General features: G+C 67.4%; 1 protein-coding gene across 1 annotated transcript in view; it reads right to left on the bottom strand.

Moving 5' to 3' along the window:
• BRSK2 (BR serine/threonine kinase 2) overlaps nucleotides 1–26,004 on the bottom strand; it is a 52,349-nt gene that overhangs the window by 16,237 nt on the left and 10,108 nt on the right. The window contains exons 2-12 of the mRNA XM_039840382.1: nucleotides 7,109–7,203; nucleotides 5,949–6,034; nucleotides 4,166–4,306; nucleotides 3,581–3,697; nucleotides 2,932–2,965; nucleotides 2,719–2,787; nucleotides 2,416–2,562; nucleotides 1,235–1,266; nucleotides 766–930; nucleotides 559–656; nucleotides 333–483 (exon numbers count right to left, since the gene is read on the bottom strand). Of these exons, the coding sequence (XP_039696316.1) occupies nucleotides 333–483; nucleotides 559–656; nucleotides 766–930; nucleotides 1,235–1,266; nucleotides 2,416–2,562; nucleotides 2,719–2,787; nucleotides 2,932–2,965; nucleotides 3,581–3,697; nucleotides 4,166–4,306; nucleotides 5,949–6,034; nucleotides 7,109–7,203 (1,135 nt within the window). The remainder of the gene's footprint in view (nucleotides 1–332; nucleotides 484–558; nucleotides 657–765; nucleotides 931–1,234; nucleotides 1,267–2,415; nucleotides 2,563–2,718; nucleotides 2,788–2,931; nucleotides 2,966–3,580; nucleotides 3,698–4,165; nucleotides 4,307–5,948; nucleotides 6,035–7,108; nucleotides 7,204–26,004) is intronic.

The raw sequence follows: 26,004 nt of genomic DNA, 5'->3' as shown, positions 1-26,004 counted from the left end.
CTAGTCCAGCTCAGCCGAGTCCAATCTAGTCCAGTTCACCCCAACTCAGATCGGTCCCATCCAGTCCAGCTCACCTCAGCTTAGCCCAGCCCAGTCTGATCTCCAGCCCAGCTCAACCCAGTCTTGTCCAGGACGGCCCAGCTTAGCCCAGGCCAACAAAGCCAAGCCTTGCCCAGCTGAGCCCAGGGCGGCCCAGCACAGCCCAGCCTCGCCCTGGGGCCAGGGAGACACAGGCGAGTGAGGCCAGGCCCAGCACGGCCCGCAGGGGGGCCAGTGCTGACCGGGCCAGGGCACGGGAGGCAGGGCACCGGCAGCGCCCGGAAGGCACGCACCTCTGGCCGTGCTGGGCCATCTCGATGGCCCGCCGAGCGGGCACCGGCGAGCCGCCGTCCGTCACGCTGAGCACCTCCATGGACTTGCGTTCTGGCCGCCGCTTGCCGTGCCGGTTCAGCATCGGAGAGTCCACGCGCTTCCGGGGAGGGTCTGCGAGCAGACGGGGGTCAGGGCCAGGCAGCCCGGGGCCTGGCAGGCGGCGCAGGGCCTCCCGGGGCCTCGTACCTATTTCGTTCCTGGGGGGCAGGTCCTCGTCCTCATGGCTCGGGTACCTCTCTTTCCGGTCCAGGAGGAGGAAATAGATCATCTTCTCCTGGTTCTGCCTGCAGGGGCGGCGGGGACCAGAGGGGTTGGTGACCACAGGCGAGGCCAGGGGCCATGCATCCCAGCCCCTGGGCCCCTGCGCCCCCAGGGGACCCGCACGGGACGCACTCCTCGGACAGCAGGTCCTGCAGCAGCTTGTTGCGGTCCCGGAAGCAGCCCAGGGAGTGCATGCTGTCCAGCACGTCGGGGTCGATGTCCTCCAGGCTGGGCAGCGAGCGGATCTGCACCTTGCGGGGGATGGGCTGCTCCGGCTCTGGCTCATTCTTGCCCCCGCTGCGGATGACAGGGCACCACCGCCGGTCACTCACCTCGGGATGGCCTGAGGCCCCTCCACCCCCACCGGCCCTTCCTGTGGTCCATGAGCCCACTGTTCTCCCTGCGCTCAGCCCCTGCACACCTCCTGCGTCCTGCCCGTGCCCCGTGCAGGCTGGCCTAGGGACCCCGAAAGCTGGGAGAGCTGGGCCGAGGCTGGGACGGGCCCGTGCTGGGCTGGGTCTACCCCCTGCCTTCCCTAGCAGGTCCTCTGGGCCACAGCGGCAGACAGAACGGGCGACCAGTGTGTGGGAAGGCTACTTACATGTACCACGTGTGTTTCTGAATGTGCTCTAGCTGCAAGAGAAACAGGGAGTTAGTGCGGAGGGGCCAGGAGAGAGCCAGGAAAACCAGGTTAAGGGGCAGGGGCGCAGAGGGGCAGGGAGGAGAGACCATGGGGGAGAACTGAAGGTGCAGGAGAGCATGAGGGGAGGGTGGGGGAAGGGAGAAGGGGGTGAGGATGGAGATGGTGGGAAGGTGGGGGAGGGCCGGAGGGAAATGGGGCGGGGCTGCATGCCCTGAGGCTCTAGGCTAGCCCCTGCCTCTGCCCACCCCTAGAGACAAGGATGCTGGGGCTGCAGGCGGGGGTGGGAGGCAGGAGCCACCAGGTGGCTCAGGGAAGGAGGCCTGAGGAAGAGCAGCTGAGAGAGCAGCAGGGGCCCGGCCACCCGTGGGAGCAGCTGGGGTGCAGGCGTGCGCAGGAGGCTCAGAGGCCATTGGAAGGTAGCCCCTTGGTCACTGGGCCACTCTCCTCCTGGAAAGGTCAGCCTAGGTTAGTCCTGCTGCCCTGGACCCTTGGACCTGCCATCTTGGCACCAGCCGACCCCCGAGAGGCTGGCCAAAGTGTCTTTTAGAAGTGGGGATTCCCTCAGACCCCCCAGCCCGCCTGCGGTCCAGTGACTGGCCAGCAGGAGGTGTGGGGTGGGGCTGGGCCCCCTGGCACACCCAGCGCTCTCAAACACACCTGCAGGCACAGGCCAGGAGAGGGCACACCCAGGCACATGTTCTCGCATGCACACAGGTGTGCACAGCCTGAATGTGCCCACTCACCCCTGCACACGCACGCGCAGCCATGCACCCGTTCAGAGCTGTGGATACACTTTCATGCAAGTGCACACCCACACCTGTGCACGTCTACGCAAACCTATACATGCACACGTGCACACCCACACAGACATGCGCCCGAGCAGAGCCGTGCATGCATGCACACGCATGCACACTCATATACATCTGTGCACAAGTCTCTGTGCACCCATGCACACCCACACACAGACCTGCCCCCGTGCTCGCGCAAACGCACAGCCGTGCGTGCACTGTCGCATGTGTACACGCCCCTGCACACCCTGGGCTCCCTGTACCACACTCGCAGGCACATGCGGGCCCCTCCCGCGAACGGTCGCGGAGATGGAACCTGGGCCCCGGGCCCCGCGCGCACCGCGGACGCACCGTGAGGCGCCGCGCCGCGTCCACCTCGATCATGCCGCGCAGCAGGCTCTGGCAGTCGGGCGGGATGAAGTGCGGCATGTGGAACACGCCGCGCTTCACCTTCTCCAGCAGCTGCCGCAGGTTGTCGTCGTCGAAGGGCAGCGCCCCCTGCCGGCCGGGGACGGAGTCACCGCGGGGCGGAGGGACTGGGGGCGGGGCGGGCGGGAGGGGGCGGGACAGAGATGGGCGGGGCGAGGGCAGGGGAGGGCGAGGAGGAGGGGCAGAGCTGGGCGCGGAAGGGGCGGCGCGGGCCAGGGGGCTCACCACCAGCAGCGCGAACAGGATCACCCCGCAGCTCCACACGTCCGCCTTGCGGCCGTCGTACTTCTCCCCCTGCGGAGGGCGGCGCAGTTGGCGGGCGCAGGGCCGGGGTCTCCGCGGGGCATGAGGGAGCCGGGGCCCAGGGTCCGCCAGGGGGTGGGAGGAGACCCTCGGACAGGCCGGGACTGGGGGTTGTAGGGCACGACGACTACTTACCCGGATCACCTCGGGGCAGGCATAGTGGGGGGACCTGAAGGCAAACGCAGCAGTCAGGGCGCAGGCAGGCTCGGACCCACTGTTCCCCAGCCATGACCTCCGGGCCCCACAGCGGGCGCAGAGGGTGCCTCCCCGCTCCCCGCGCACACTCCGCCTGGGGACGATGCCCCACTGCGGAGCCGTCGGCCCGCCAGGAGCCCACAGGGGTCTGGTGCCACCCTCACCCCATGCTCTGGGGAGGGACGGTTCTAGGAGCCTGGAGGCTCGGTCCCACTCAAGGCCGCGCAGCCGTCCTGGTCCAAGGGCATGGACTGGGATCCTAACCCAGCACCGCCGCTGAGCGCGCGCAGAGCAGGAGGCCCGCACTCCAATCCAGCCCGTTCGGGCAGGGCGCGCAGCCACCGGGCCGGGACCCGCCTTCCAGAGCGCAGGGAGGATCTGGGCAGGGCGGGTCACTGGACTGCACATTACAGCCACCGCCAGGAATCGAACCACGGGTCCCGCCTGCAGCCCAGGCTGTGGAGTGCTGGAGTGCGGCTCGGAGCGGAAGGCCACCTGGCTGGGCGGCCAGGGACCACCCATGGTGTCCACGGGGTCGGACTAGGGACCTTGCAGAACCGGCCTTGGCCAGGAGGGGGCGCCCGCTCACCCGCAGCTGGTCTCCAGCAGGCTGTCCCCCACCTGCAGGGACGCCATGCCGAAGTCCGCGATCCGAATGTTGTTCTTCTCGTCCAGCAGAAGGTTTTCTGGTTTCAGATCCCTGTGGCTGGAAGGGATGCGAGTGCAGGCTGACCCGGGGTCCTGCCCGAAACCCCACCCACACAGCACCGGTCCAATGGCAGCCCAGCACGGTGATGTCACAGGCAGCCAATCGGAAGTCGCCTGCCTGCGGGCTGGCTGTTTGGTCCGCAGGATGGAGCGCAGGGTCTCACCGGTCACACCACGTGCTCCCCGGGCCTTGGGCAGGCATCACTTTACCCCCTGGGGTCCCATCCGCCCTCGCTGCTTCCCCGCACCTGCTCTAGGCCGCGACCAACCTGGAGCCACCCGACCGAGGGGCCCTGTTTCCCAGGACCCCTGACAAAGCCATGGCAGGGCTCCTGGAGCGGTGGGCGGGCTCCCGGCAGGAAGCTCCGGATGGGGCTGGGGGTCAGTAGGGGACGGACCGTCTGCGGGGGAAGGCACTGGACGACGGGGCACCTGGGGCTGGGGCACCTGGTGGGGGCGCACGCACCAGATGGAGTGGCTGTGGCAGAAGTCCAGCGCCGAGATGATCTGCCGGAAAAACTTCCGGGCCTCCTTGGGGGTCAGCCTCCCCTTCTTGACCAAGTAGTCGAAGAGCTCCCCGCCGGACACGTGTTCTAGCACCAAGTATCTGCGGGGGTGGGCGTCCGGTGGTGCGCACGCGTGCTGGGCCCACCGCGCCCCCTCCCAGCCAGGGCAGCGCAGCACAGAGGCTGCAGCCACCTTTAGCGTGAGGGGCCCCCACCCGCCTGCTTCCTGGCAGCTTCCCGCCATCTGGAGGGGCCCTCTGAGGAACCGCTGGGCCCCAAGATGAGAGGGTCGTTGTGGCTGTTGACCGTTGTGGAGCCCGGGCTTGGCCCTTCTGGCCCCCCTGGCCAGCCCGAGCTGGGCTCCCAGCCCTCACAGAGCCCTGGCCCACAGGGTGTTCCTCAAAAAGTGTGGGCAAGGGGGCCGGAGCAGGCCAGGCCGGCACCCCAGGGTGGCCCCCCGCGTCAGCACCGAGGGGAGGGTGGGGTGGGAGGCGGGCCTGGGTGAATGCGGCCCAATTGGCAGAGTGGTGACCGCCCTCAGCACGGCCGGAACGGGTGCCGGGACGGGGGGCTGGGCTGCTAGACAGGGACCCCACAGAGCCTACGCTCTGGGGTGGAGTGTCCAGCCTGCCAGGGGTCCGGTGGCCTGACACAGCCCCGGCGCCTGTGCCCCACCCTTCTGTATCATGTCACCAAGCGAGGGGCCACGGACCGAGGACCTCCTGGGCAGCTGTGCCGGGCCATGGAGTAGGGTAAGAGAGGCCGGGGAGGTAGCGGACAGGGAGGCGGGTGACAGTGGCTGGGGAATTCCACGCCCCTCGAGGGACAAGCCAGCTGTGTCAAGCAGAGCAGCCCTGGTAGAGCCTGAGGGGGCTGGTTTCTGGGGTGTGGCAGGGTGGTCCCAGGAACTCGGGGCCTCAGGAGCTTGGACGGGGCACTGAGCACACCCCCCAGGAGGGTGGCAGTCCTGGGTGGGCTGCAGTGTCTTGCTGGGGGAGGGGGACATGAGGAGAGGATGGCTCAGGACAAGGGCCGGTGGAGACGAGGGTGTGGGCTGCGGAGGCAGAAAGGGGGAGCAGCTGTCTCCAGGGAAGAAGGGTCTCGTAGGACTCGGGCTGGGGTGGGGCAGCCCCCAGGCACAAGGAGCCAGTCTGCAGAGAGGGGAAGGGGCGAGGGAGGGGGCTCTGCCTGTCGCCCTGTCCTTGACAGAAGTGACCGGTGTCCTGCGCATTGTATGTGGCGGTGCCTGCCTGCACCCCGGTGCCTGCCTGCACCCCAAACTCATGGGAGGTCACCGACACACTGCAGTGAGCCGCCATCGTGCAGCAGGCCTGCGTCCCTTCATGGTTGTGGTGGTGGCTGAGTTCCTCTGGGTCACCAGTGTCGGCGGCCCCGGTGCCACACCCCGCTTCCCACAGGCTTGTGGTGACCGGTGTCCCTGCTCTTGTCCCCCACCCTCGGTTAAACACTGTAGCAGGGCCATGCGTGTGGCTCTGGGATCCCAGCTGGCTCCTGCCCGTTGACCACCCAGCCCGCTCCTCCGGGAAGCTCTGTCTCCCACGGTGGCTCAAGCCGGTGGCTCTGCCAGTCTCCGCGCGTCTCGCCGAGTCGCAGTGACGCCACAGCTTGGAGCTCGCCCTGAGACCCGCCGCCCGGCCCCACGGCCCGAGGGCTGCCTGTCCCCACCCCGGCCCCCCAGCCCTCCCTCTGGCCACCCCAACTCTCCGGCCCAGCAATACCTACAAATATTTTTTGTTCTCATAAACGTCGTGCAGCTTTAGGACATGAGGGTGTTCGATGAGCTTCAGGATGGCGATCTCCCGCTCCACCTGTGGGGAGAGGGCATCACGTGGGGGACCGTCCCCTCACGCCTGCACCCCTCCACCACCCACCCCTGCCTGAGGCCGTGAGCGGGGACCACAGGGCACAGATGCCGCGCTCACCCTCTGGGGACACAGAGGGGCCGACGCGGGGCTTCGGAGCAGGGCCAGCCTGTCCCCACACGGGCGCCGGGCAGCCTCCAGGCCCCTCCCCCAGCCGCACCTGGTCGCTTCCAGGCCTTCAGGGAGGCGGGCCCCGGTCTCATCCCCAGTCGCCCCCCCGCACCGCCGTCCCAGAGCTCCTGTCTCTCCACCCCGAGATCTCGGGGGGTCTCGAGCTCAGTGTTCCAGCGTCAGCCCGGGCTCCCAGCCCAGCACCAGCCAAAGCAGGGGCAGAATCCGCCTGCCCCACACCTTACTGTCCCCACCCCATCCAAGTGACTACCACCTCCCCTTTAAACCTCCCCACCTCTGGTCCCTAGGGGTTCCCCAGGCGGGCCTGTCCCCAGCGGCCAGAGGGGTCCTCACTGATGTCATTGGCCCTCACCCGCCCAAGCAGAGCACATGTCACCGCCTTCTGCCTCCGTGCCCCCACGTGCCCCGCAGGGCAGGCCTGCTCCCTGTCCAGCCCCGGGTGAGAGCAGACGAGGGCGGGGCCGGGAAGGGGGAGTGAGTTCACCAGGGGGCATAGCGAAAAGGCAGCCCTGCAGCAGCGGCTTGGGGTGCGGCTGCTGGACGGGGAGCCCCTGCCTGCCTGCAGAGGGCGGCCCCACACCCGAGTGTGGGTGGGCGGACCGGAGCCGAGGCCGCCGTCTGCCACCCGAGAGTCACCCGTGCCTGTCGGTTCCTCCTCCTCCTCGGAGGCAGAGGTCGCTCTGATTCTAACTGGGGACGCGGGCCCAGCCGACGGCACAGGGCCGGACTGTGCCAAGCTACGGGCCGAGGCCGGAGCGCGGACCAGCTCGGGTGCCGGCGACTGGGCCATGGCTGCACACGGGGCCCCCGGGCAGGCTTCACGGCAGCCCAGCACCCCCAGCCCCCCCTCCCCACGCCCTCGCCCCCCGGGCCCCACACCCCACTCACCTTCATCAGCACAGACTCGCTGAGCTTCTCCCGGTTGACGATTTTGATAGCCACCTTCTGGCAGGTGACGCAGTGAATCCCCAGCTTCACGAGGCCTGTGGGGACAGAAGCCTGTCACAACCCGTCTTGGGCCACACCCAGGGCCTCGAGGACCAGCAGCACGGCCCTCCGCAGAGCGCCCCTGGGGTGGCCTTGGCCTCCGCCCAGGGCCTGACCAGCAGGGCGCCACCTGCCCCTGCTCCCCCGCCTCCCAGGGCGCCTCAGGCCAGGCTCCTGTGACTACTGTCTGCCCTCCCGCGGCCCTGGTTACTGCCCAGGACAGCTCCGCGTCCGAGTGTCACCCTGCCTCTCACCACGTCCCTCCTCCACGTGCAGGCCCTCTGGCCAACTGGAGCCCTAGGTCTCGTGCAGGCCTGTGACACCCAGAGCCCCTCCCCAGGCCTCCAGCCGCCCAGGCACCCCCACAGGGGAGCCAGGACGCCCCCAGCCTAGGAGGGCCACCACCCACCATGCCCAGCTGGCCTCCCACCAGTATGCTCAGCCTCGGCCCCTGCGACCCCACCCATCACCCTCTTTTTAGCCTGCAGACCCCTGGACATAGGTGCCCAGACACCTGTGTGCAGGTCACTGCTCTCCCAGGACACCAGGACAGGCCCAAGGCCGCTCCTGGGCAGCACCGCCCCCAGCCTGCCCTGCACCCTCCGCTCCTGGACCCCCTGCCAGAGGAACGTGCCTCTGCTCTAGCGGCCACAGTTCAAAGCCCCCCAGTCCTGGTCACCGCCCCCTTGTCACCTGGGCACAGCTGGCCTGTGCCTCCGCTCCCCTCCCTGGCTGGGAAGTGCCACCACCAGCCTGCCCCCCACTGCGGCCCGGCCTCTCTGTGGCCTCAGCCCGGGACACCCTGTGCACTCCCTGGGCCGGGCCCCCAACCCCAGCGTTCTCCAAGGGGGCCTGAGTTCCCAGATGTGCGTGGGGAGGTCACCGTGGTTGGGATGGCCCCGGCATTTTGGAGACCAGGGCATTGCCACATGGGAGATGACCCGTTAACTGCAGCCTGAGGGTGACTTCTGCTACTGTAAGGGACGCGGGTTCCATCAGGGACGCCCCTTCTGTGAACACTGAGGGACACACACCCTCCCTGTTTCATTCACACTTCACGAGAGCCACTTCTGATTTGAGGGTCACCGGACGGCACTCTGTTGTCATCTGACCTTGACACCTCGTGTTTCCTGGCTGCTTGGGCTCATCTCTGCCCCTTTTGCACTGGGGGGTGGGGCTTCTTACCAATTGGCCCTTTGTCGTATGCACCGAAAATGTCCCCCTAACCGACCACGCATCCCAGCCTCCTGCGTGGATTTACGGGGTGCGGCCAGGTGTCCCCTTCCGAGCTCGCATCACGGATGTCTCTCCCTGCTGCAGCAGCCTCTGCGGGGTCACGGCCGAGATGAGGCTGTGACATAGCAGCCCGGCTGGCTCGAGGGCCGGTGGGGGACGCGGCCCCTGCGGGAGCCCTGTGCTGGGGCCGGGAAGGGCTGCAGGCTGCTGAGGCGTCTTGCTGGCGGCTTGTGATCCGCTCGGGAGCCCTGTGGCTCCAGGTCGGGTGGACGAGCCGAGATGCAGAGTAGTGATGGGCGGTGAGCGGGGGCGGCTCCCACTCCACAGACCACAGCCAGGGGCCCAAGGACTCCGCCGTTGCTGGCACCGGTCGGGCTGGCCCCAGCCCCTCCAAGCCTCCTTGGCCCAGACTAGGAACAAGGTGGGCACAAGCGGAGTCAGAAACAAGGCCCACAAGCCGAGAGTGACCAGGGGGTGAGGACAGGCGGCAAAGGCCGCTGCTCTGAGCGACAAGCTCCCACCAGTCTGAGCGCCCAGGACAGACGCCGGGTGAGGCAGGCTCTTGGGAGAAGACCCCATAAACCTCCCGAATGTGAGACCTCGCAGGGCCGCGGGCTGTCACTGTGCCCGGGACGCAGTGACAGGGGTCGGGGGTGGCCGTGCGGCACGGCTGTCATTCAGCAAAACCTGGGAAACGAGGTAGCGCCCCCCGCAGTGCACTTAAGTAATTATGGCTCAGCCGGCGGCTCCTGGGCGCGCACGAAACCTCCACACAGCGGAACGCGTTGCGGGTCTGCAGCGGGAGGGCACGGGTCACAGACCGCCCGGCCGTGCAGGAGCGCACGCGCGCGTGCACAGCCAAACCCTCCTGCCTGTCCCTGGGAGGCAGAAGTCACCAACGGCGGGGAGTGTGGCCCTGCTTCTGGAGAAGGAGGGGCGGGGCCTCGAGTCCACGGGGGTGGACGGCAAGGCCAGCCGGCGTTCCAGAAGCCGACGGCTAACTGGACGAGGCCGCCACCACCGACACGGGCAACTGCAGCGTGTTGAGCACGGACCACGCACCCTGAGTGTGAGCCGGGGAACCGGCACAGGCCCGGAAATGGTGCCGGCCGTGCAGACAGCCGGGAGGACAGAGGGCCCGGTGGATGACAGGCCGTGTCCCGGCACACTCGGAGCAGCTCCAGGGCCTGTGGGCTGGCACCCCCTGGCTAGGACACGTGACCAGGGCGTCTCTCCTCACCTTCATCCTCCCGCATACATCACCTCTCTGCCCAGGAAGTCCTCTGCCCCGCAGCTCCCCACGCCCTGAGCCCAGCATGGAAGCACCCGCCTCGGTGACGCACCCCTGCCCCCCGGGGGTGCGGGTCCTCCTCAGCCCCGGGACCTCCAGGGCAGGAGGCAGGGAGTGGACCATGGTGGAGCCAGCCTCTGCCCGAAGCCCACGCCCAATCACCCGGCCCCCAGTGCTCAGGCTCATCAACCAGCGGGGGCTCATTTCTCTCTGGTTACTCCCTTTACGGCAGACACAGACACGTGGGGAGAGCACAGTGTGCAGGGTCACACTGCGGGGGGCCCACTGCAGGAAGGGGTGCAGGCATCTCCGTGCCTCGGTGCTGTGGGGAAGGCACACGGAGGCCACAGGGACCCAGGGCAGGAAGCCGTCCCAAAAGGACACTCACAGGTGCTCCCTGCCGACTGCTGGGCGAGGCCCCTGCACACGGTCCCGGTCACCCCGGGTGTCCCCGCACAGTCCAGCTGCCCTTTAACAGGTGGGAGGAGGTTCCCGAGGCCGAAGGTCAAACTCAGAGGCCATCTGTCAGGCGAGAGCTTTGTCCTTCTGTGGAACCGGCCCAGTCCCCACCTACCTGGCCCCTCTCTACTTGGCAGCTGGCCCCTCATGTCCCCTTCCGAAAGGCCGACCTGTGTCCCATCCCCTGCAAGGTCACTCAGCATCACACGCTCCGCATGTCCACCATGTGCTGGTTGCCCGTCTGGGCTTGAAAGGTCCTCCACCGACAGGGCCAGAGCAGGGGACAGTACACACTAGCCCTGTGGTCCAGAGACACGGGCCCCGAGGCCTCTGCATGGCGCCCGGGAACACCGGGCCCACCAGCAGTGTCCTGTGGGGTGGCCTGGGGAGACGCACGGCCCCCACGTGGCTCCCACACAGCCTCAAAGCAAAGAGGAACGATTCCATTCCCCATTTCTCGTTCGAATCACTCAGTCTCCGGGCCGTGCTGTCCCGCAAGCACCCAGCCCTCGGGCTGGAGCCAGCTGCAGGAAAAGGGCCCGTGGGGTCTGAGGCTCCTAGGAACGTGGGGAGACCTGGGGCCGCCCCACTTCCAGCTCAGTTATTCCAACTCAGTTATTCCCAGTCCCCGTGCATGTCCCCTGGTGACCCAGAAGGAGGTCCCGTTGCCCACTGGCTGGCCCTGCCATGGCCCTTCCCCAGCCTCTCCCTCCTTCCCCTCCACAGCCCTGCCCCCAGCCAGGGGGCCGGCCTCCCAGCCCTGGAGTCTCCGCCCCAAAGCCCTGGCCTGTGCTCCTCTGCCACAGACAAGCCCTGCCCCCTACCCATGGTGGGGGCCCGTCCACCCCGGGGGCCACTGGCCACCTCGCTGTGCAGCACACTGGGGGCCTGGGCTGCATGTCAGCTGGTCCTCGGGCACAGGTGCACCCCTGCAGGTTTGGAGGTGGGACTCACGGTGGGGGGGCAGAATGTGCCAGAGCCCCACTGAGTCCACTGCCGGCCCCATTGCTGCCTCTCAGGCTCCGGCTGAGTTAGCAGGAGGAGCAGACGGTGCCTGGCTGGACCTCCCAAGGCCCCTCTCAGCTCCTCCAGCAAGGCCAGGACAGCCGCGACCCCCTGGGATGGTAGACTGACCGTCCTCACCCACTGCAGACCATTGTGCCTCTGGGACCACGTGGCCAGCTCCCCAGAGCCATGAGCGCAGCCAACAGTGACCCAGTTTCCGCCACCTCACTGCCTCGTGTGGAATGTGGGGGGCAGTTCCTGTGGCCACGCGCAGTAGACAGATACCCTGTCCTCTTGGGGTGGACAGAGTGGTACACCCCTCCTTCCTGGGCTCTCCTTGGAGGAGTGAGGTGGCAGCACGATGGCTCTTGGAAAATGAGTCAGCAGAGCTGGCGCCCTGAGCCAGCACCACCTCCTCCAGCCTGGGAGCCTCCGTGGGAGCTGGGGAGCAGCCTCAGAGGGTGGCAGGGGTGGACGCAGTCCCCACTGCCAGCACAGACACGAATTGGGGCATCAGCCCACGGTGGCCTCCTGCTGGGAGTGGCCTGGGTCCAGCTCAGCCTGCAGGCTGCCCTTGACCATCCTGGGGCCTCAGGATCCCCATGTTCCCCCAGCCGTGCCCTCAGGGAGGGCCAAGGGGGCTCTGCAGAAATAATCGAGTTATAAGATCTCCTATGAGATTGCCCTGCTTTAGGGTGGCCCCAACCCAAGTGACAGTGTTCACGTGAGAGAAAGGCGGGGGAGACATCAGACACATACAGGGGGAGGCCCTGGACTGTCGTCCCTCGCAGCCTCGGGCGGAGCCAGCCCGCCGACCCCCAGCCTCCGGAACTGATAGAGTGAGGCCCATTGTTCTAGAGCCGCAGGTGGCAGCTGGTTAAGGAGCCCAGGGTGCCAGTGCCGGCCTCTTCCGCTCACCTAGTATTTACCTGAGTTTCCTTACACCAGAAACCTCCTAATATGTGTTGTTCTTTCCCTGAGGACGTTACGTAACTCACTGTGACATGAGCTGCCCCCCGACACCCATGCATGTGCACGTGTGTCCACCTGACTAAGCACCCGTGAGGCTCTCTGCTGGCATCTGCCTGGAGACCTTAGAGGTGAGACTTGGGGGCGGGGGTGTCCCGTGGCCTCTGCCAGAGCCACGGCACAGCCCGGCGGGTCCTCACCGTGGCCTTGGCACCAGGCCGACCCTGGGGCAGGGGTGTGTAGGCTGCAGACCACTTGCTGGCCCCTCCCGGGGCAGGATGGGCCCCAGCAGTGCCCAGGCCTGGATGCGGCCACCTGTTCCAGAAACGCTACTGTCTGTGCAGAACTGAGACTCCCAAGTAGCTTCCACTTGAACTTTGACCCTCACAACAGCCGCACTCTCTGACCCAGAAAGGGAGACAGACTGGGCGCTGCCTGCGGGACCTCACCGCGCATCCTCCTGCCACGGCGCACGGGGTCAGGATGAGACCTGCCCAAGCACGACCCTGGCGCTTCCCCAGCGGGTGCAGGCACAAACTCCACCCCTGTGTCACTCTGTCGCCCCCGCTGTACAGGCTTGGGGAGGCAGCGGACCGGCGGGCAAAGAAGTGGGGCGAAGCCGAGAGACGCTGTGCGCATGGGGTCGTTTCCCAGGGCCGCCGAGGGGAGGGGAGGGGCGTCTCCATGGGAGCCCGCGCGCCCGGAGCTCCTTTCAGCACCATGGACAGGACCTCGGGCGCGGGGCTGCCAGCAGGGGTGGTCCCGCCCGCAGGGCGCAGGAACAGCCGGTGACTCGCTCCAGGCCGACAGTTGGTGGGACGCCACAGCCCGGGTGCTCTTGGAAGCCAGCTGCCAGCTAGGCGCCTAGGGCGCCTCCTCCGAGCACGCAGAGGTGTCCGTGCCCACCCCAGGGCCTCGGGCCCAGGAAACGGCTCTTGGAGACCGGTAGGGAGAACTCCCCCCAGCCGCGGGCTGGGGAGGCACTGCAGAAGCTCTCACTCACCCCGCGAGAGCGTCCCACGTGTGACACGTTGCAGCCAGGGCGCAGAAGAGCCCCGGGAAAAGCAGGACCCGCCGGCGGCTCACGCGCGGGCTCAAAAAAAAAAGGAAAAAAAAAAGAAAAGAAAAACCCGGGGTGGGGCCCAGGTGGATCCAGGCTGACAGGGCTCATCCACGCTCCGCGAGGCCTCCAGGTCCCTCCGGCTTCCAACGGGTTGACCAGCACTGCCCGCCCACGCCACCACCGGGGGGACCCCAGCCTGGAAGCGCCCGCGGGGCCCTGGGCGGCCCTCTCGCCAGCGGGGGTTGGAGGGACTCCCGGGTCTCTGGCCCAGCGCACCCTCCACGGCCCGCTCAGGGCGCCGCGCGGAGAGGGTCCACGTCGCTTTGGGGCAGGCGCACGTGGGAGGTAGGTGTCGGAAGGTGTGGGCCGAGATCAGGCCGAGCCTCCACACTCTCAGACGTCCCCGTCCCCAACGAAAGGACGGCGGCCCAGCGCCCTCTCTGTACCGCCCTCCTCTTTCCGCCGCTGCGCGGGGTCTGCGGCCCCGCGCGCGCACGTCTGGCTCAAGGTCTGCTCCTCGCAGGCAGAGGGCGGGATCCCCTGCCTGGGGAGCGAGGAGCACAGGGCCGGCGGGTTAGGGTCTCGGGCTTGGAGGGCACCCCTACCCGCCCAGCCCGGGCTCCCGGGTCCCGGCACAGGGGAGCCCAGGCCTCGCGAGACCCTGCGAACACTCTGCGGCCTGCGCGCCTCGGCCGACAGACGCGCTGCGAGGCCGCCCCGCGCAGCCCCGCGGACGCCGTAGGGACCACCGCGGACCCAGACAGCCGGCGGGCAGAGCTGCCGCAGACATCAAAGCGCCGCTCCTTCCCGCTCATTAGCTGGGCCCGCGCCGCGGCCCCATCTACCTCCTTTTCTGCTCGCGCGCCTCGGGCCCCAGCGCTCAGTGGGTTGGGCAGGCGCCCCACTTCTCTCAGCCCCTCTTCCTGGGGCTCTGAGCCCCCCTAGCCTTCCCCGCTCCTCCGCTGGGGGATGCCCGGATCCCGCGGCCGCCAACTTTGCGCGGCAACCCTCCACTGCATCCTCGCCAGGTGCACCCACAGTCCCGTGGAGGCCGTGCAGGCCGCAGCTCCCAGTGACACCCCCACACCCGTCACGCGCCCAGCTCCTGGTTCACACCCACGCGCACTCTTCCAGGGTTGGAAGGAGATCCCGCTGGGGGGAGGCTCGGGAGCAGGGGGAGGCAGGGCGCCCCCAGCGCAGCTCCCTCACAGAATAGATCCCACCGTTCCCTCCGCCCACCAGCGCCAGGCAGGCGGGAGGGGGAGAAGGCGCGCGCCGTCTCTTGGGAGACAACTGTTCACGCTCGGAAAAGGAACCTCTCAAATTAAATTAATTAAGCCCTGAAATATTTCACACGCGTTACAGCCGCCAGGCCGCCTCTGCGAGCTCCCAGCCCTCCCCAACCGCAGCCCCCAAACGTGGCAAGGGGGCTCTGCCCACTCCTTTGCAGACCCACGGGGGCCCCCTGAGCGGCCCTTGGTGGTGGGGGGCGGGCATGCGGGCGTCCTGTTGTGTTCCTTTGGGGGAGGAGGGGCAGTTCCAGTACCGGAGGCCCTTGCCAGGTGAAGCCAGCATCTCTGCAGCCCCGCGTGTGTGGGTAACGGCAACCAGGGCCCAGGCTTTGAAGGCTGGCTCCCTGTCCCCTGTCCCCTCCATGGTGAAGGCTTGGGTGGCCCCTCCAGCCTCAGGAGTGTCCTAGCGCCCTCTCCTGCCTGTGGTAGATTAGAAGAAGGCGCCCTGCACTGTGCCCCACCCCAGAGGCAGCCTGGGACTGACCGCAGCCACGCAGAGGCCCAGCTGGGGGCCCCAAGGCGGTGTGCAGGGGCGGGAACCCGAGCCCCGGAAATCAGAAGACATCCCCTGCCCCCCAGCTCCCTCTAGGTTCTGCACGTGATTGGAGGATGCAGTAGGATCCACTAATCAGAGAGCTCACTTCCAGGGACCCTGTGGGAGGGCCGAGGGAGCTGTGGCCCTCCTGGGGACACAGACCCTCCTCCCCCGTGAGACATCTGGCCAGGTTCCCAAGGTCAAAGCTGAGGAGGGGCAAGATGATGGGCACCTGAGGTCACCAAGGGACGCCAAGCAGCCAGGCCTCCGGGCTCAGTAACGGGCAGGCCCTACCCCAACCCAGCGGCCGGGGGTGCGGTTCCCAAGCAGGCCGCCAGGAGGCGCGCGTCCACGTCCGGAGAGGGAGGCTGGGGAGGGCTGGTCCCCAGAGGGCCTTGCCGCCCAGGTGACCCTGGGGGAGGCGGAGCTGCGTGGGGTTCCGCGCAAGGAGGGCCAGGGCAGATTCTGGGGCGGGTGCCCACCACCAGACAGACCGGGCCCCTTGTGTTTGCCCCCTATCGACACTACGCCCCAGATGCAGAAGGAGGGAGCCCGGCGGTGAGACGCAGAAATTTCAAAACGTTCCTCACACTCCTGCAGGTCGGAATGCAGGGGCAGGTGACGGGGGCTGTCACAGAACAGAGCTACCCTGAGCTCTGGCTGCACCTGGCCAGGCGTCCAGGCCGTCCCCGCTGCCTTCCTAGGGACGTGGCCCAGGGGAGCTGTGGGCCACCACGGAGCTCAGTGCCTCAGGAAAGGCAGCCGCCCACACAGCGCCCCCAGGACCCCTGCGGGCACCGCACACTTGACAGGCTGCACCTGAGTCACAGCCCCTCCTCCCACCAATGGTGGGGCGGGGCACAGCGTGCTGTGGGCGTGGCCGGGGCAGCCCCACGGCTAGGCCAGGCCACAGCGTACGGTCTGTGGAGACTTTAACAGCAAAAACAAAACCGACTAAAATTTGGTTGACCTGAAAACCCTTTCGCCGTGCCCCCTAAACTGAAACCTAGGGGTTACCGCAATTCTGCTCCAAGTGTAGCCCCAGGAGAAGCGAAAGCAGGGCTTTGAAGAGGTATGTGCACCTCACGTTCACAGCCGCCAAAATGTGGGAACGAGTTAGTGTCCGCTGATGGATAAACAAACACAGAATGTCACCCCACCCTACAACGGAACACTGTTCAGTCTTCAAAAGCAAGGTGATCGCGACACACATCACAGCACGGTGAACCCTGAGGACACTGCGGAGTGGAATGAGCCTGTCACCAGAGGACGAGACTGTGCGCCCCCATTTACGTGGGATGTCTAGAATAGGTAAGGCCATAGAGATAGAAGGCAGATCAGGGTTGCCAGGGGCTGGGGGAGGGGCAGGGAGCGACTCCCCCGGGGGCCGGAATGTTCTGGAACTAGACAGGGGCACTGGTCTCACCACACTCTGAATGTTCTACATGCTGCTCAACCTTGCACCTTAAATCGGTAATTTTACATGAATTTCATCTCAATTTTTTAAAAAATTGGTCTACTTTTTATCACCCTGCTCTGACAATTCTAAACTGCATCAGTGATCGATTAAATGTTCCCCAAAACGAGTTCCCGATGCTCGCTGCTCACGGGTGACGTGTCCCGTGTCTGCCGCGCAGCCTTCCGCACGAGGGTCGCGCCTCGCCCCGGGGGTCGGGTCTGGCATGTCCCAGCACTGTGGATGCAGGGAGAGGCGGGCTGCCAGGGAACAGCTCAGCCCTCCCTCACTGAGGTCCCAGCCACCCGGCCCCCCGGGGCGCCACGAGTCAAAACGCCGACAGTGACGTGCAGACACGAAAGACTTCAGCGTCTTAAATACAGAAGTAAATGCTTTTTAAAATTATTTCATGATAATCGTTTTGGAACTAAAGAGCAGCTCAAGAGAAACACCTGTCACTGCATGTCACGTGATTATCGCCAAACATGGCTGCGTTGTATAAAGTAGGGCAGGCCTAGCGTCCAGGGTGTGCAGCGGGCACCCAGCCCTCAGGGAGGGGCCATCCTGCGGGGGTGGGGCAGGCCCACCACGTGTCCCCACAGGCGGCCAGGTGCAGCTGTCATAGCAGCCCCACTCACACGCCCAGCCCTAAAGAGGAGTCTCTGGCCACCAAGAGTGGCCCCAGTCCTCTGCCCTGTAGCATTGGCCACTGGGAGGGGCCCTTGGCCTTGGTCTCCCTGGCTGAGCTCACCCCAGATGGCTATGTCTTCTCCATGCCTGCAGCCAAGGCTGGGGCCAGCAGCCAGCATGCTGGGCAGGGCGTCCCTGCACCTGCTCAGAGGGTCGCAGCCACTGCCAAGCTTCCCCGCCCTCGACTACTGGTGTCCCCAGAGATGGCCTGCAGGGCTGCGGGAGCAAGGAGCAGGAAGCCGCACCGCCCCAGGCTGAGGGCAGCTGTTCTCCTCCTGGCCTGCCCCTCGCTCCACCTGCGAGGCATCGTGGGGTCAAGGATCCGAAGATGGTGGGTCACAGCGCCCCAAGACAGGGCTGAGTCCCAGCCTTCAGGCCCTGGATGCCACATGCTCTCTCCCTTCCTATCCCGGGGGTCTCTACAAGGGAGCTGGGGGCTGGGACCCACACGCTGGGGTGGGGGCAGCCATCAGCACACCTGGGGTGCAGAAGACGGACAGCTCCCCAGGGAGCACAGTCTCCCCTCCACCCTCATGCGAACCCAGGGCCCCCGCTAGGGCATTCCTGTCCTCGGACAGTAACCCTGGAGGGCCCCAGCATCCTCCTTGGGTCCCCTGCTAGGGGCTGCTGGGGAAGCAGGGGCAGAGCGGGGCGCCCTGGGCTGAGAGTAGGTGGTGGGTTGGGGTGCATACCCAGGAAAACAGGGCTGCCCTTGGGGGTCCCAAGGGAGTGAATGGGGGTCCCGATGGCTGGAGGCTGTGGGGCGAGGGGCATGGCCAGGATGTCGTGATGGTCAGGGGCCCCCAGTGGCAGGCCCTGCTGGGCACACCTGCTCCAGCCGGAGACCTGGCTGTGCCTGAGCCGCGGGGGCCGCGGATGACACAGAGAAGCGGGCGCATGCCCCCACCCTCCACAACAGGCTGGCGGGGCAGGCTCCCCCGGGGCCAGCTGCATGAGGCTGACGCGGGCCGTGTTCGGCAGGGCAGCGGTGTCTCGTGGGCCGAGCGGGAGGGGCGGCAGCATGACCCGGACACTGTCCCTGGGGCTGGGGAGGCGGCGCTACTGCAGGGCCTCAGATGTCGGACTGGCTGGTGAGCTGTCCCCGCAGTGGCCGGGCAGGTGGCCAGCAGCCTCCTCATCCACGCGTGGGTGGTGCCAGGCCAAGGACCCTGCTCAGGTGCTAGCGTTCCCACCGGGGACCTCGCAGCTGAGCCTCCCCTGGTGCAGGTGAACATGCGCAGGGCCCTTCCCCCGGGAAGGCTGGTGTCACACTTCTCACTCACACTGGTGCACACGCATGAACACACACACACGGACACGCTCTTACACTCACACACTCACGCACACGCACAGACGTGCTCTCACACTCACGCGCAGCACAGGCACTCGGATCACACTCACATGGACTCACTTTTACCGCGCGCGGACCTTGGCACTCACCGCATGCACATGTGGCGTGCTCTCACACTCTCATCACGCACCGTGCGCGTACTAAGCCTCCTCTACTCTGCGATATGTTTCACACTCACTCAGCATGGACTCGGTTGCGCGCGGATATGCTCTCACACTCACACACATGCATGGACTCATGCACTCACACTCATGCACATGCATGAACGCACATAGTCATGCACACATACAGACACGCTCTCACACTCACGCACCATGTGGACTCACTCATGCACTCACACTCGTGCACATGCACAGGCTCACACACTTGTGCACACGCATGGGCATGCGCTCACACTCATCCGGGCCTAACTAGGGCAGGGCCTGGGTGGAGCCTGCAGGGGAGGAGCCATGCTGCAGGGGAGGAGGTCGGCGTTGTTGTGGGAGCCAGGGCTGCAGGGGTGCGGGGGGCGGGTTCAGGCTCCCTGTGACCAGGTGATCATGGGGAGAGCCTGGGATCGCCCTCCGGGTGGCAGAGGGAGGAGGAGGTGCGGCTCCAGGGCTGGCAGGGGCAGGATGACCCTTAGATCCTGGGGTAGTGCCTAGGGGTGTGCCCTCGGCCTTGGGCAGGGAGCCCCTGCATTCGATGGCCGACCAGGGGCGAGGCTGCTGTGCCCCAGCCAGACCTTCTCCCCAAGCCCAGGGCTGGCGACGGAGACAGAGCAGCCCTCCCCTCTGGCTGCTGACCCAGGCTCGGGGTGTCCAGGTGGAGGCACTGGCCTCCTTCCAGCTGTCCCCTGGGCCCAGGAGTAAGGAGGAGAGAGGGAGGGGCGAGTGGGCCAGCTGGCCAGTGGGCGGGGCGGAGGAAGGAGCTCAGGACGGGTCTGTGTCAGCAGGGCACCGGGAGCTGCTCTGGGGGCCCGGGATGGGGAGGAGCCTGCTCAGCCTGGTGGCCAGACCCCAGCCCCCATCCCCGAAGGCTCCCCAGCTGGTCTCTAAACCCCCAGCCGCCCCACAAAGCCCACTCCCTCCTCTCTCCTGCCAAACCGCCATGTGTTGCCATGGCGACGGGAGCAGAAAAGGCAGGCGGCACCAAGTGCTTCCCCCTCTTTCCTGAGCCTTCAGCTGGGCGTGGGCTCAGAGCAGGCCACCGGCTGCAGCCCCCGCTGGCCTCAGAGCCCCCGCCCCCCCAGCGGGCCTGGCCTCAGCGACGCTGACCCCTGTCCCACGCACAAAGGCCAGGAGCAGCATCCCCAAGACTCCAGCCTCCGGGACCCCTCCCTGGCCCCACCACGGTGCCAACCGCGCCCGGGGCCCCGTCCCGCCCTGGGGCCTGGCTCCTGGCTGGTCCTGCCCCTGCTCCGGCTCCCCTGCTGCCACGTCATGGGCGCTCCGTCAGAGCGTGTCACCACGGCCACGTCGCCCGCTGGGAGGCGGACACCATGCGTCCCCTTCGGCAGCCAGGCCCCAGGCTCAGGGAGCAGCCACGTGTGCAGAGGTGACCGCACACGCCCACGACAGGGCCGAGCTCCTGGGGTTCCTTTTTCTTGTGTCCCGAGCCCTGGTTTGCCTCCCTGAAACCCTCTTTCCCAGCAGCCCCCAGGCGGAGCTGCTCCCCTTCACCCCACGGAGGTGAATCCAGGCGCGGAATCCAAAGTGTGGCCGTCAGTATGCACCTGGGCACGCACGCGTGACGCCACGGCCTTCTCCCCGCTCCGCCCCCTCTGCACCCGCTGGGCACTGTCCCACCACCCAGCCCACAAGCAGCCACAGCAGCGGCTCAGAGCGCTGCCCTCCCCAGAGGGTGACGGGCAGGTGACAGGGAATGGGCTTTCTGTACAAAAGGGTCTCTGATTAGTGTCTTAGACAGCCGCCAACTCCCGGCTGTTCTCACGGGAGCTGAGAAGCCGACACATCGGGCAGGGGCTGCGGCTGCCAGAGACGGACGGGGCCCTGAACAGTCGGTCCCCACCCTGGCCGCAGCCCTCCAGGCCCAGGCACACTACCTGGGAGTCAGGGACAGGTGGCCCAGGTGGGGCTCCAGGCAAGAGGGCACCTGCCTTCCTTTCTTCCTGCCTTGGGCCCCCACGTCCAAGGGCCACCTCCCCCGTGGGCCCAGGAGGTGGGGGCAGGAGCCTGGGGCTGTGGAGCGCAGCCCCCACAAGACCACATCCACCCAGCTCCTTCTAAGGGCTGTGGCCCTGGCCTGCCCACCGGGTTGTGACACTGGACTCCGTCCCACAAGGCAGGGACTCAGGGCTGCAGTAGGCACAGGCTCAAGGTAGGACCCAGCCCTCCCCCCAGGCTACCCAGGCCTCCACCTCCAGGCTGGCGGGGAAGGGGGTTCCCTCTCCTCAGCAGACACGGAGGAGGGGCGCCCTGCCTCAGCAGCACCATGGTTGCCATAGCGACTGCAGAGGCAGAGGGAAACCAACGGGTGTGTGATGCAACAGGGCACCCCTCCTCCCTCCCCGCCCCCACCCCCCGGCTTCCCTTCAGCCCCAGCATACCTCCTCCAGGACCAGCAGCCCCCAAACCAGCCCACCCCACCCACAGCCAGGCAGAGGATGAGTGCCCCGCCCCCGCCCCCACCATCCAGGCAGAAGTCTGGGGCGTGGGCACAGTCATCCCTACCTCCCGGCCCGGCTCTGCCAGACGCAGTTAGGCCCACCGGAGCCTCCCTCAGCCCCCAAAGCCCGCCTGCCCAGCCAGCGTCCCCAAGGGCGCATGTGCCCGCCTAGGAGGGGTGCTCAGCACAGCATCCTAAGGGCACCCAACCTGGGGGCCACGGGGCGGAGCCTCTGCCGGGAAGGGGGAGGCGGGCGGAGATATCCAGCCCAGCCACAGGCGTGGGGTGGGGCGGGGCTCGGCAGGTGCCCAGGGGGACCCACAGCCTCCTCTGTGGACCCGGTGCGGTGAAGCCATCAGTCCGGGGTGCACAGCGTGGAGCAACAGCTGAGGCCACGGGCTCCTTGCGTCCTGGGCCTCCAACCCCCACCCCTGCCCAGAAATGCCTCTCGTGCTGGGGTGCTCTTCCCCGAGCCCCGGGGGCAGGCACACCTCCATCCCACGGTGGCAAGTGACCACATCAGCTTTTCATCTGGTTTCTCAACTGAACACTGCAAAATCAGACCAGTGACATATTTTGATTGAATCCAGTAACTATTCAGTAATTCAACCTGGTAATTTTTTTTTTTTTAATTTAAGCTGGTGCCCTAGTTTCAGAAGCCTCAGAACCGGGGGCAGGAAGGAGGGTGGCAGGCCCGAGGGACTCCAGGAAGAGGAGGGGTTGGAAGCCTGGTGGGGGCAGGCGCGAGGGGGCTGCTGTGCAGGGAAGGACGTGGGTGGGGTCCGGCGCATGCCAGCGTCACGGTTGCAGTGTGCGTGCCGGGCGACGCACCGCCATGGCCCATGCCCTTGCTGGGCCCCAGAGACGTCTGGGGCTGTGGGGTGGACCAGGCGGTGGTGGACGGCAGGAGCCATCAGCACCGGTGACCGAGTGCCTGGCTGATGGGGTCACCAGGAGAGGTGGACAGCCTGCGGCCTGCCCAGCGGAGCACAAGGCCTCCCCTCCTGCCCGGCCCTGCCCTCACCGCCGGGGTGGCCGCCTGCTGATGGGGTTGCCGTGGTGACAAGGTGGGCCGCCCAGGGAGTCTCCACCTGTCATCACACACAGACCAGCCACCTCTGGTGGGCAGGTGCAGCCCCGTCCTCCTCCACACGGTGCTGGGTGCGGGGGACCCTCGGGCGTGGAGCCAGGTGTGGAAATGCTCCCCAGACCCTCCGGGCCTCCTGCAGCCCCACGCCATGGAGCCAACCTGTGCAGCCCAGACCCCGGGGGCCGACACCCTTCCCTGCCTGCCTCTGGCTCCCGCCAGCACATGGGATGAACCCCGGCCGGACGCAGGACAGAGCGCAGCCACCTGTGGCCAAGCAGAGGCAGGCGCCACCCACCCGCCTTTGGCCGCTGGCACCCGGGCAGCCCTGCTGCCGGCATGCCTGGGAGACCGCCCGAGAGGACGCTAGAAGCCACGCGGACGGGCCGGGGAAGAGGAGACAATGGCGGGCGAGCCCTTCTGGGCTGTACCCACGTGGGGCCTCGGTGGGGACACCCCACAACCGAGCCTCTCTGCGGGGGAGCAGGCCACAGACCTCAACTCTGCACGCCGTCAGACCTCGACTCAGCTTTAATGCCACGTGCTCGCCCAGCAAACTCTCTGCTGCCTGCATTCCCACCTGCCGGGTGGCAGCGTGTCCCTCCCCCCGGCCCTGCGTGGGGTCCACGAGCCCCAGGAGACCCGCCCGCAGCACGTCTGGGCAGCTCTCCACTGAGGATGGCCGCTGGGTGCCGGCTGCAGGGGGCCCGAAGCCTCGGTCTCCTCCTCTGTGCCACAGCCCAGGGCCCCGACCCTGGGGCTTCCGGAGCTGCCTGGGGGGAGCCCCTGACCCACAAGCAGGGGCCACGGCGAGTGCAGGGGCAGGCGGCCCCCCCATGCCGGTGGAAGACAGACGCCAGGGCACTGGGGCCATGCCCTGCCTGTGCGGGCTGACCCCGCAGCCCAGGCCCTGCCTGGACAAGGCCCCAGGCCCAGGGCTGCTCCCGAGCCCCTCGACCGGAGAGCAACCTCCCTGGGGCCGAACCTGGTCCCTGGTCGGGTCCCTCAGCGGGACCTGCTCCCCAGACAGCCGGCGGTGTGCGGGGCAGAACGGACACCTGCGGCCTGAGCCCCACGCTGCCCTGCTGGGGTCGCGAGCCTGCCCGTCCCGGAGGGGCCAGGAAGTCATCTCTAGCACGCGGTAATGACAGAACCTGCCTGGCGGGCAGCGGGCAGCGGGCAGCTTGCTGGAAAGGACAGCGAGAGGAGAGACGCAGAGACCCGCCTGCCCACCGGGCTGTCCCTGCCCTCCCGAACTCAGGGCCAGGCCCTGAGCGCCTCAGACTACCCCCAGGAGGCGCGCCTGCCTGGAGCTGTCCACGGTGACGGAGCCGGGGTGGGACATCGCCTCTGCCACCTCTTTCCCTCTTGGGGCTAGCACCTGGGCTGGAAGCCAGAGAGGCCGGGAGGCGGATCCTGCCGTCCAGATGGCGTGGATGGACATGCGTCTGCAGAACCAGGGCACGGTCCACAGGATGACAAGCAGCCCCTCCCGCCACGTGTGGCACATGGCACAGGCCAGCCCACAACCTCAGCCTGCCGCGCTCTGCCCCACCGCCCCCTGCTCCTCCTCCTAGGGGCCACTGCCCTGACCACCTGACCTCCCAGCCCCTGAGCCCCGAGCTGGGCCGTGGAGCCCGTCCCACGTGCCTCCTCCCCGCCCGCCAGCACCCGCTGCCCAGAGACTGGGGTGGGCAAGGCCCCGAGCTCACGCCCACGCCTCCTTTCCGCGTGTAAACCTGTAGGTCGGTCCCGGTGCCGGCCCACTGGGCACAGGCCCGGTTTGTGAAGTCACGTACCCTAAGGCCGCTGGGAGGCCACACACACCATGATGACCCGGTATCATCCTGCCAGCATGGCCCCAGGCTCTGGCTCTGCTGACCCCGTGGATAGGACTGGCCGCCACCTGCCCCAGCTCCTGGGAGGCACAGAGCACCTCGCTCCCCAAACATTCAGCCGGCGCCCGCTCTGCATCTGCCCAAGACTGATGGACCACCCTGCACGCCCCGTCTGGTCTTGGGGGCTGCTAGCCCCTCCAGGCTAGAGGCCACCTGGCATCCAAGAGAAGAGGGGCCCCCTTGGGGGTGGCACTGGCCTGTGTCCCCCAGGTGTGGCAGGACTCACCCTGGTGGCGAGCCCGAGACAGTGCCTAGAGAGTGTGCCCACAGCTGCCAGCCATGCTCAAGGGCCCAGCTGTCCACTGGACTCCTGCAGAGCTCGCTGAGGGCCAGCCACAGTCACTGAGGGTGTCCTGATGCGGGGACCGATGGGCTCCCATGGGGCCCCGAAGCTGGGGGGAGCTCTCGCCGAGTGTGTGGGCCGGCAGCGGAGCTCCACACGCAGCCGACCGGCACGGACGGCCTCCCCCAGGCCTGGCTGGCCCTTGGTTTCTCTGCCCAGGTGAGGACCGTCCCCCGAGCAGAGCCGGCCAGCTCCGCCCGCCCGCCTCCCTCCGCAGCACCGAGGCCGGGCCTGAGTCAGCACGGCCCCCTGTGCAGGCCCCCTGAGCACAGTGGGACTGTCACCCAGAGGCCACCTGACTGGGATGACTTGGGGTGCTGCAGCCCCCGGATGCAGGGGCAGGGGGTGAGGCTGTGAGGCCAGGAGCCCAGGGCAAAGCACCTCCAGAGGCCCACGGTGCTGACCGGCACTGGCTGGGTCCCCCAGGCCCTCGCCCGGACATGGCTTCAGTCCGATTCCTCTGCTGGTCATCTGCTCCCTGCCCAGATCCCAACGGGGGCATCACCAGCACCACCCCGATGGCGAGGTGGCCCTCACAGTGACCCGTGGACCGGGGCTGGCGTGGGGAGCAGCCGCCTCGCTGGCTTCTGGTGTGAGGACAACCACTACTGACATTCAAGTGAACCAGTGTGGCTCCACGTCCCCTCCCACAGCCACCAGAGCGGGGCATGGACGCCTGGGGGGGTGCACTGCAGAGGGGTGACACGACACAGTGGCCCGAGGTCAGAGGTTCCGGGGCCGGCTGACCCCAAAGGGGAAGAATGGAACACAGGACTGTGCCCACAGGCAGAGGGACCGGGAGGGGTGCGGACGTGGGCCCGTCCCCTGTCTGGGGGGTGACGTGCGGACAGCAGCAAAGCCAGAAGCGAATCCGCTGGACCCGCCCCGTAGACCCTGGGCAGCTATGTGGACGTCGCCCAGGGCACCCCTGCAGCCCCCGCCCTGGCCCGCTGTGCCCCCCTCCCAGGCCCCCAGCCCGTCACCCCACGGCATCTGTTGGAGCATGTCCTATCTGTGCCACTTTATGCTTAGCTATAAATCCCTTGGGATTTGGGGTTTAGCATCAGCAAGCCTCCAGTGTGAGAGGGGCCCCCCACCCCAGAGATAAGCCAGCACCCCTCCCCCACAGCGGGACACACACCTCCCCCAGCCCCGTGGCCTCCATCCATCTCCAGTGGGAGACCCCCGCCCCAGAACTAACCCACGATGGGGGTTTGCGGTGAGAGAGTCGGCTGGAATGAGGGTCAGGGGCCTGGCTTCTTGAGTCAGTACAATCCCCTCAGTGCCCAGGCCTGGGGAGGGGCCGCAGGCACAGACCCCAGGCCTCAGAGGCCCTCCCCATGGGAGAGGGGGTTCCGGGAGGCCTGAGGCAGGGAAAACAGGAGGGTGACACCCAGCGTCTTCGTGTCCCCCACATGTCTGTCCCCACTCAGGCCTCTGACCCAGAGACCGGCCTACAGCTGGAACCCCGGCCACCTCCGGCCATCCACGGACATCTAGCCTTCTGCAGAAATG

Source organism: Pteropus medius, unplaced genomic scaffold (assembly GCF_902729225.1).
Source record: "Pteropus medius unplaced genomic scaffold, Ma_sr-lr_union100, whole genome shotgun sequence".
Taxonomy (NCBI): domain Eukaryota; kingdom Metazoa; phylum Chordata; class Mammalia; order Chiroptera; family Pteropodidae; genus Pteropus; species Pteropus medius.
Note: the sequence above shows the minus strand (reverse complement) of the source record. Positions and strands in the feature narration are given on the sequence as shown.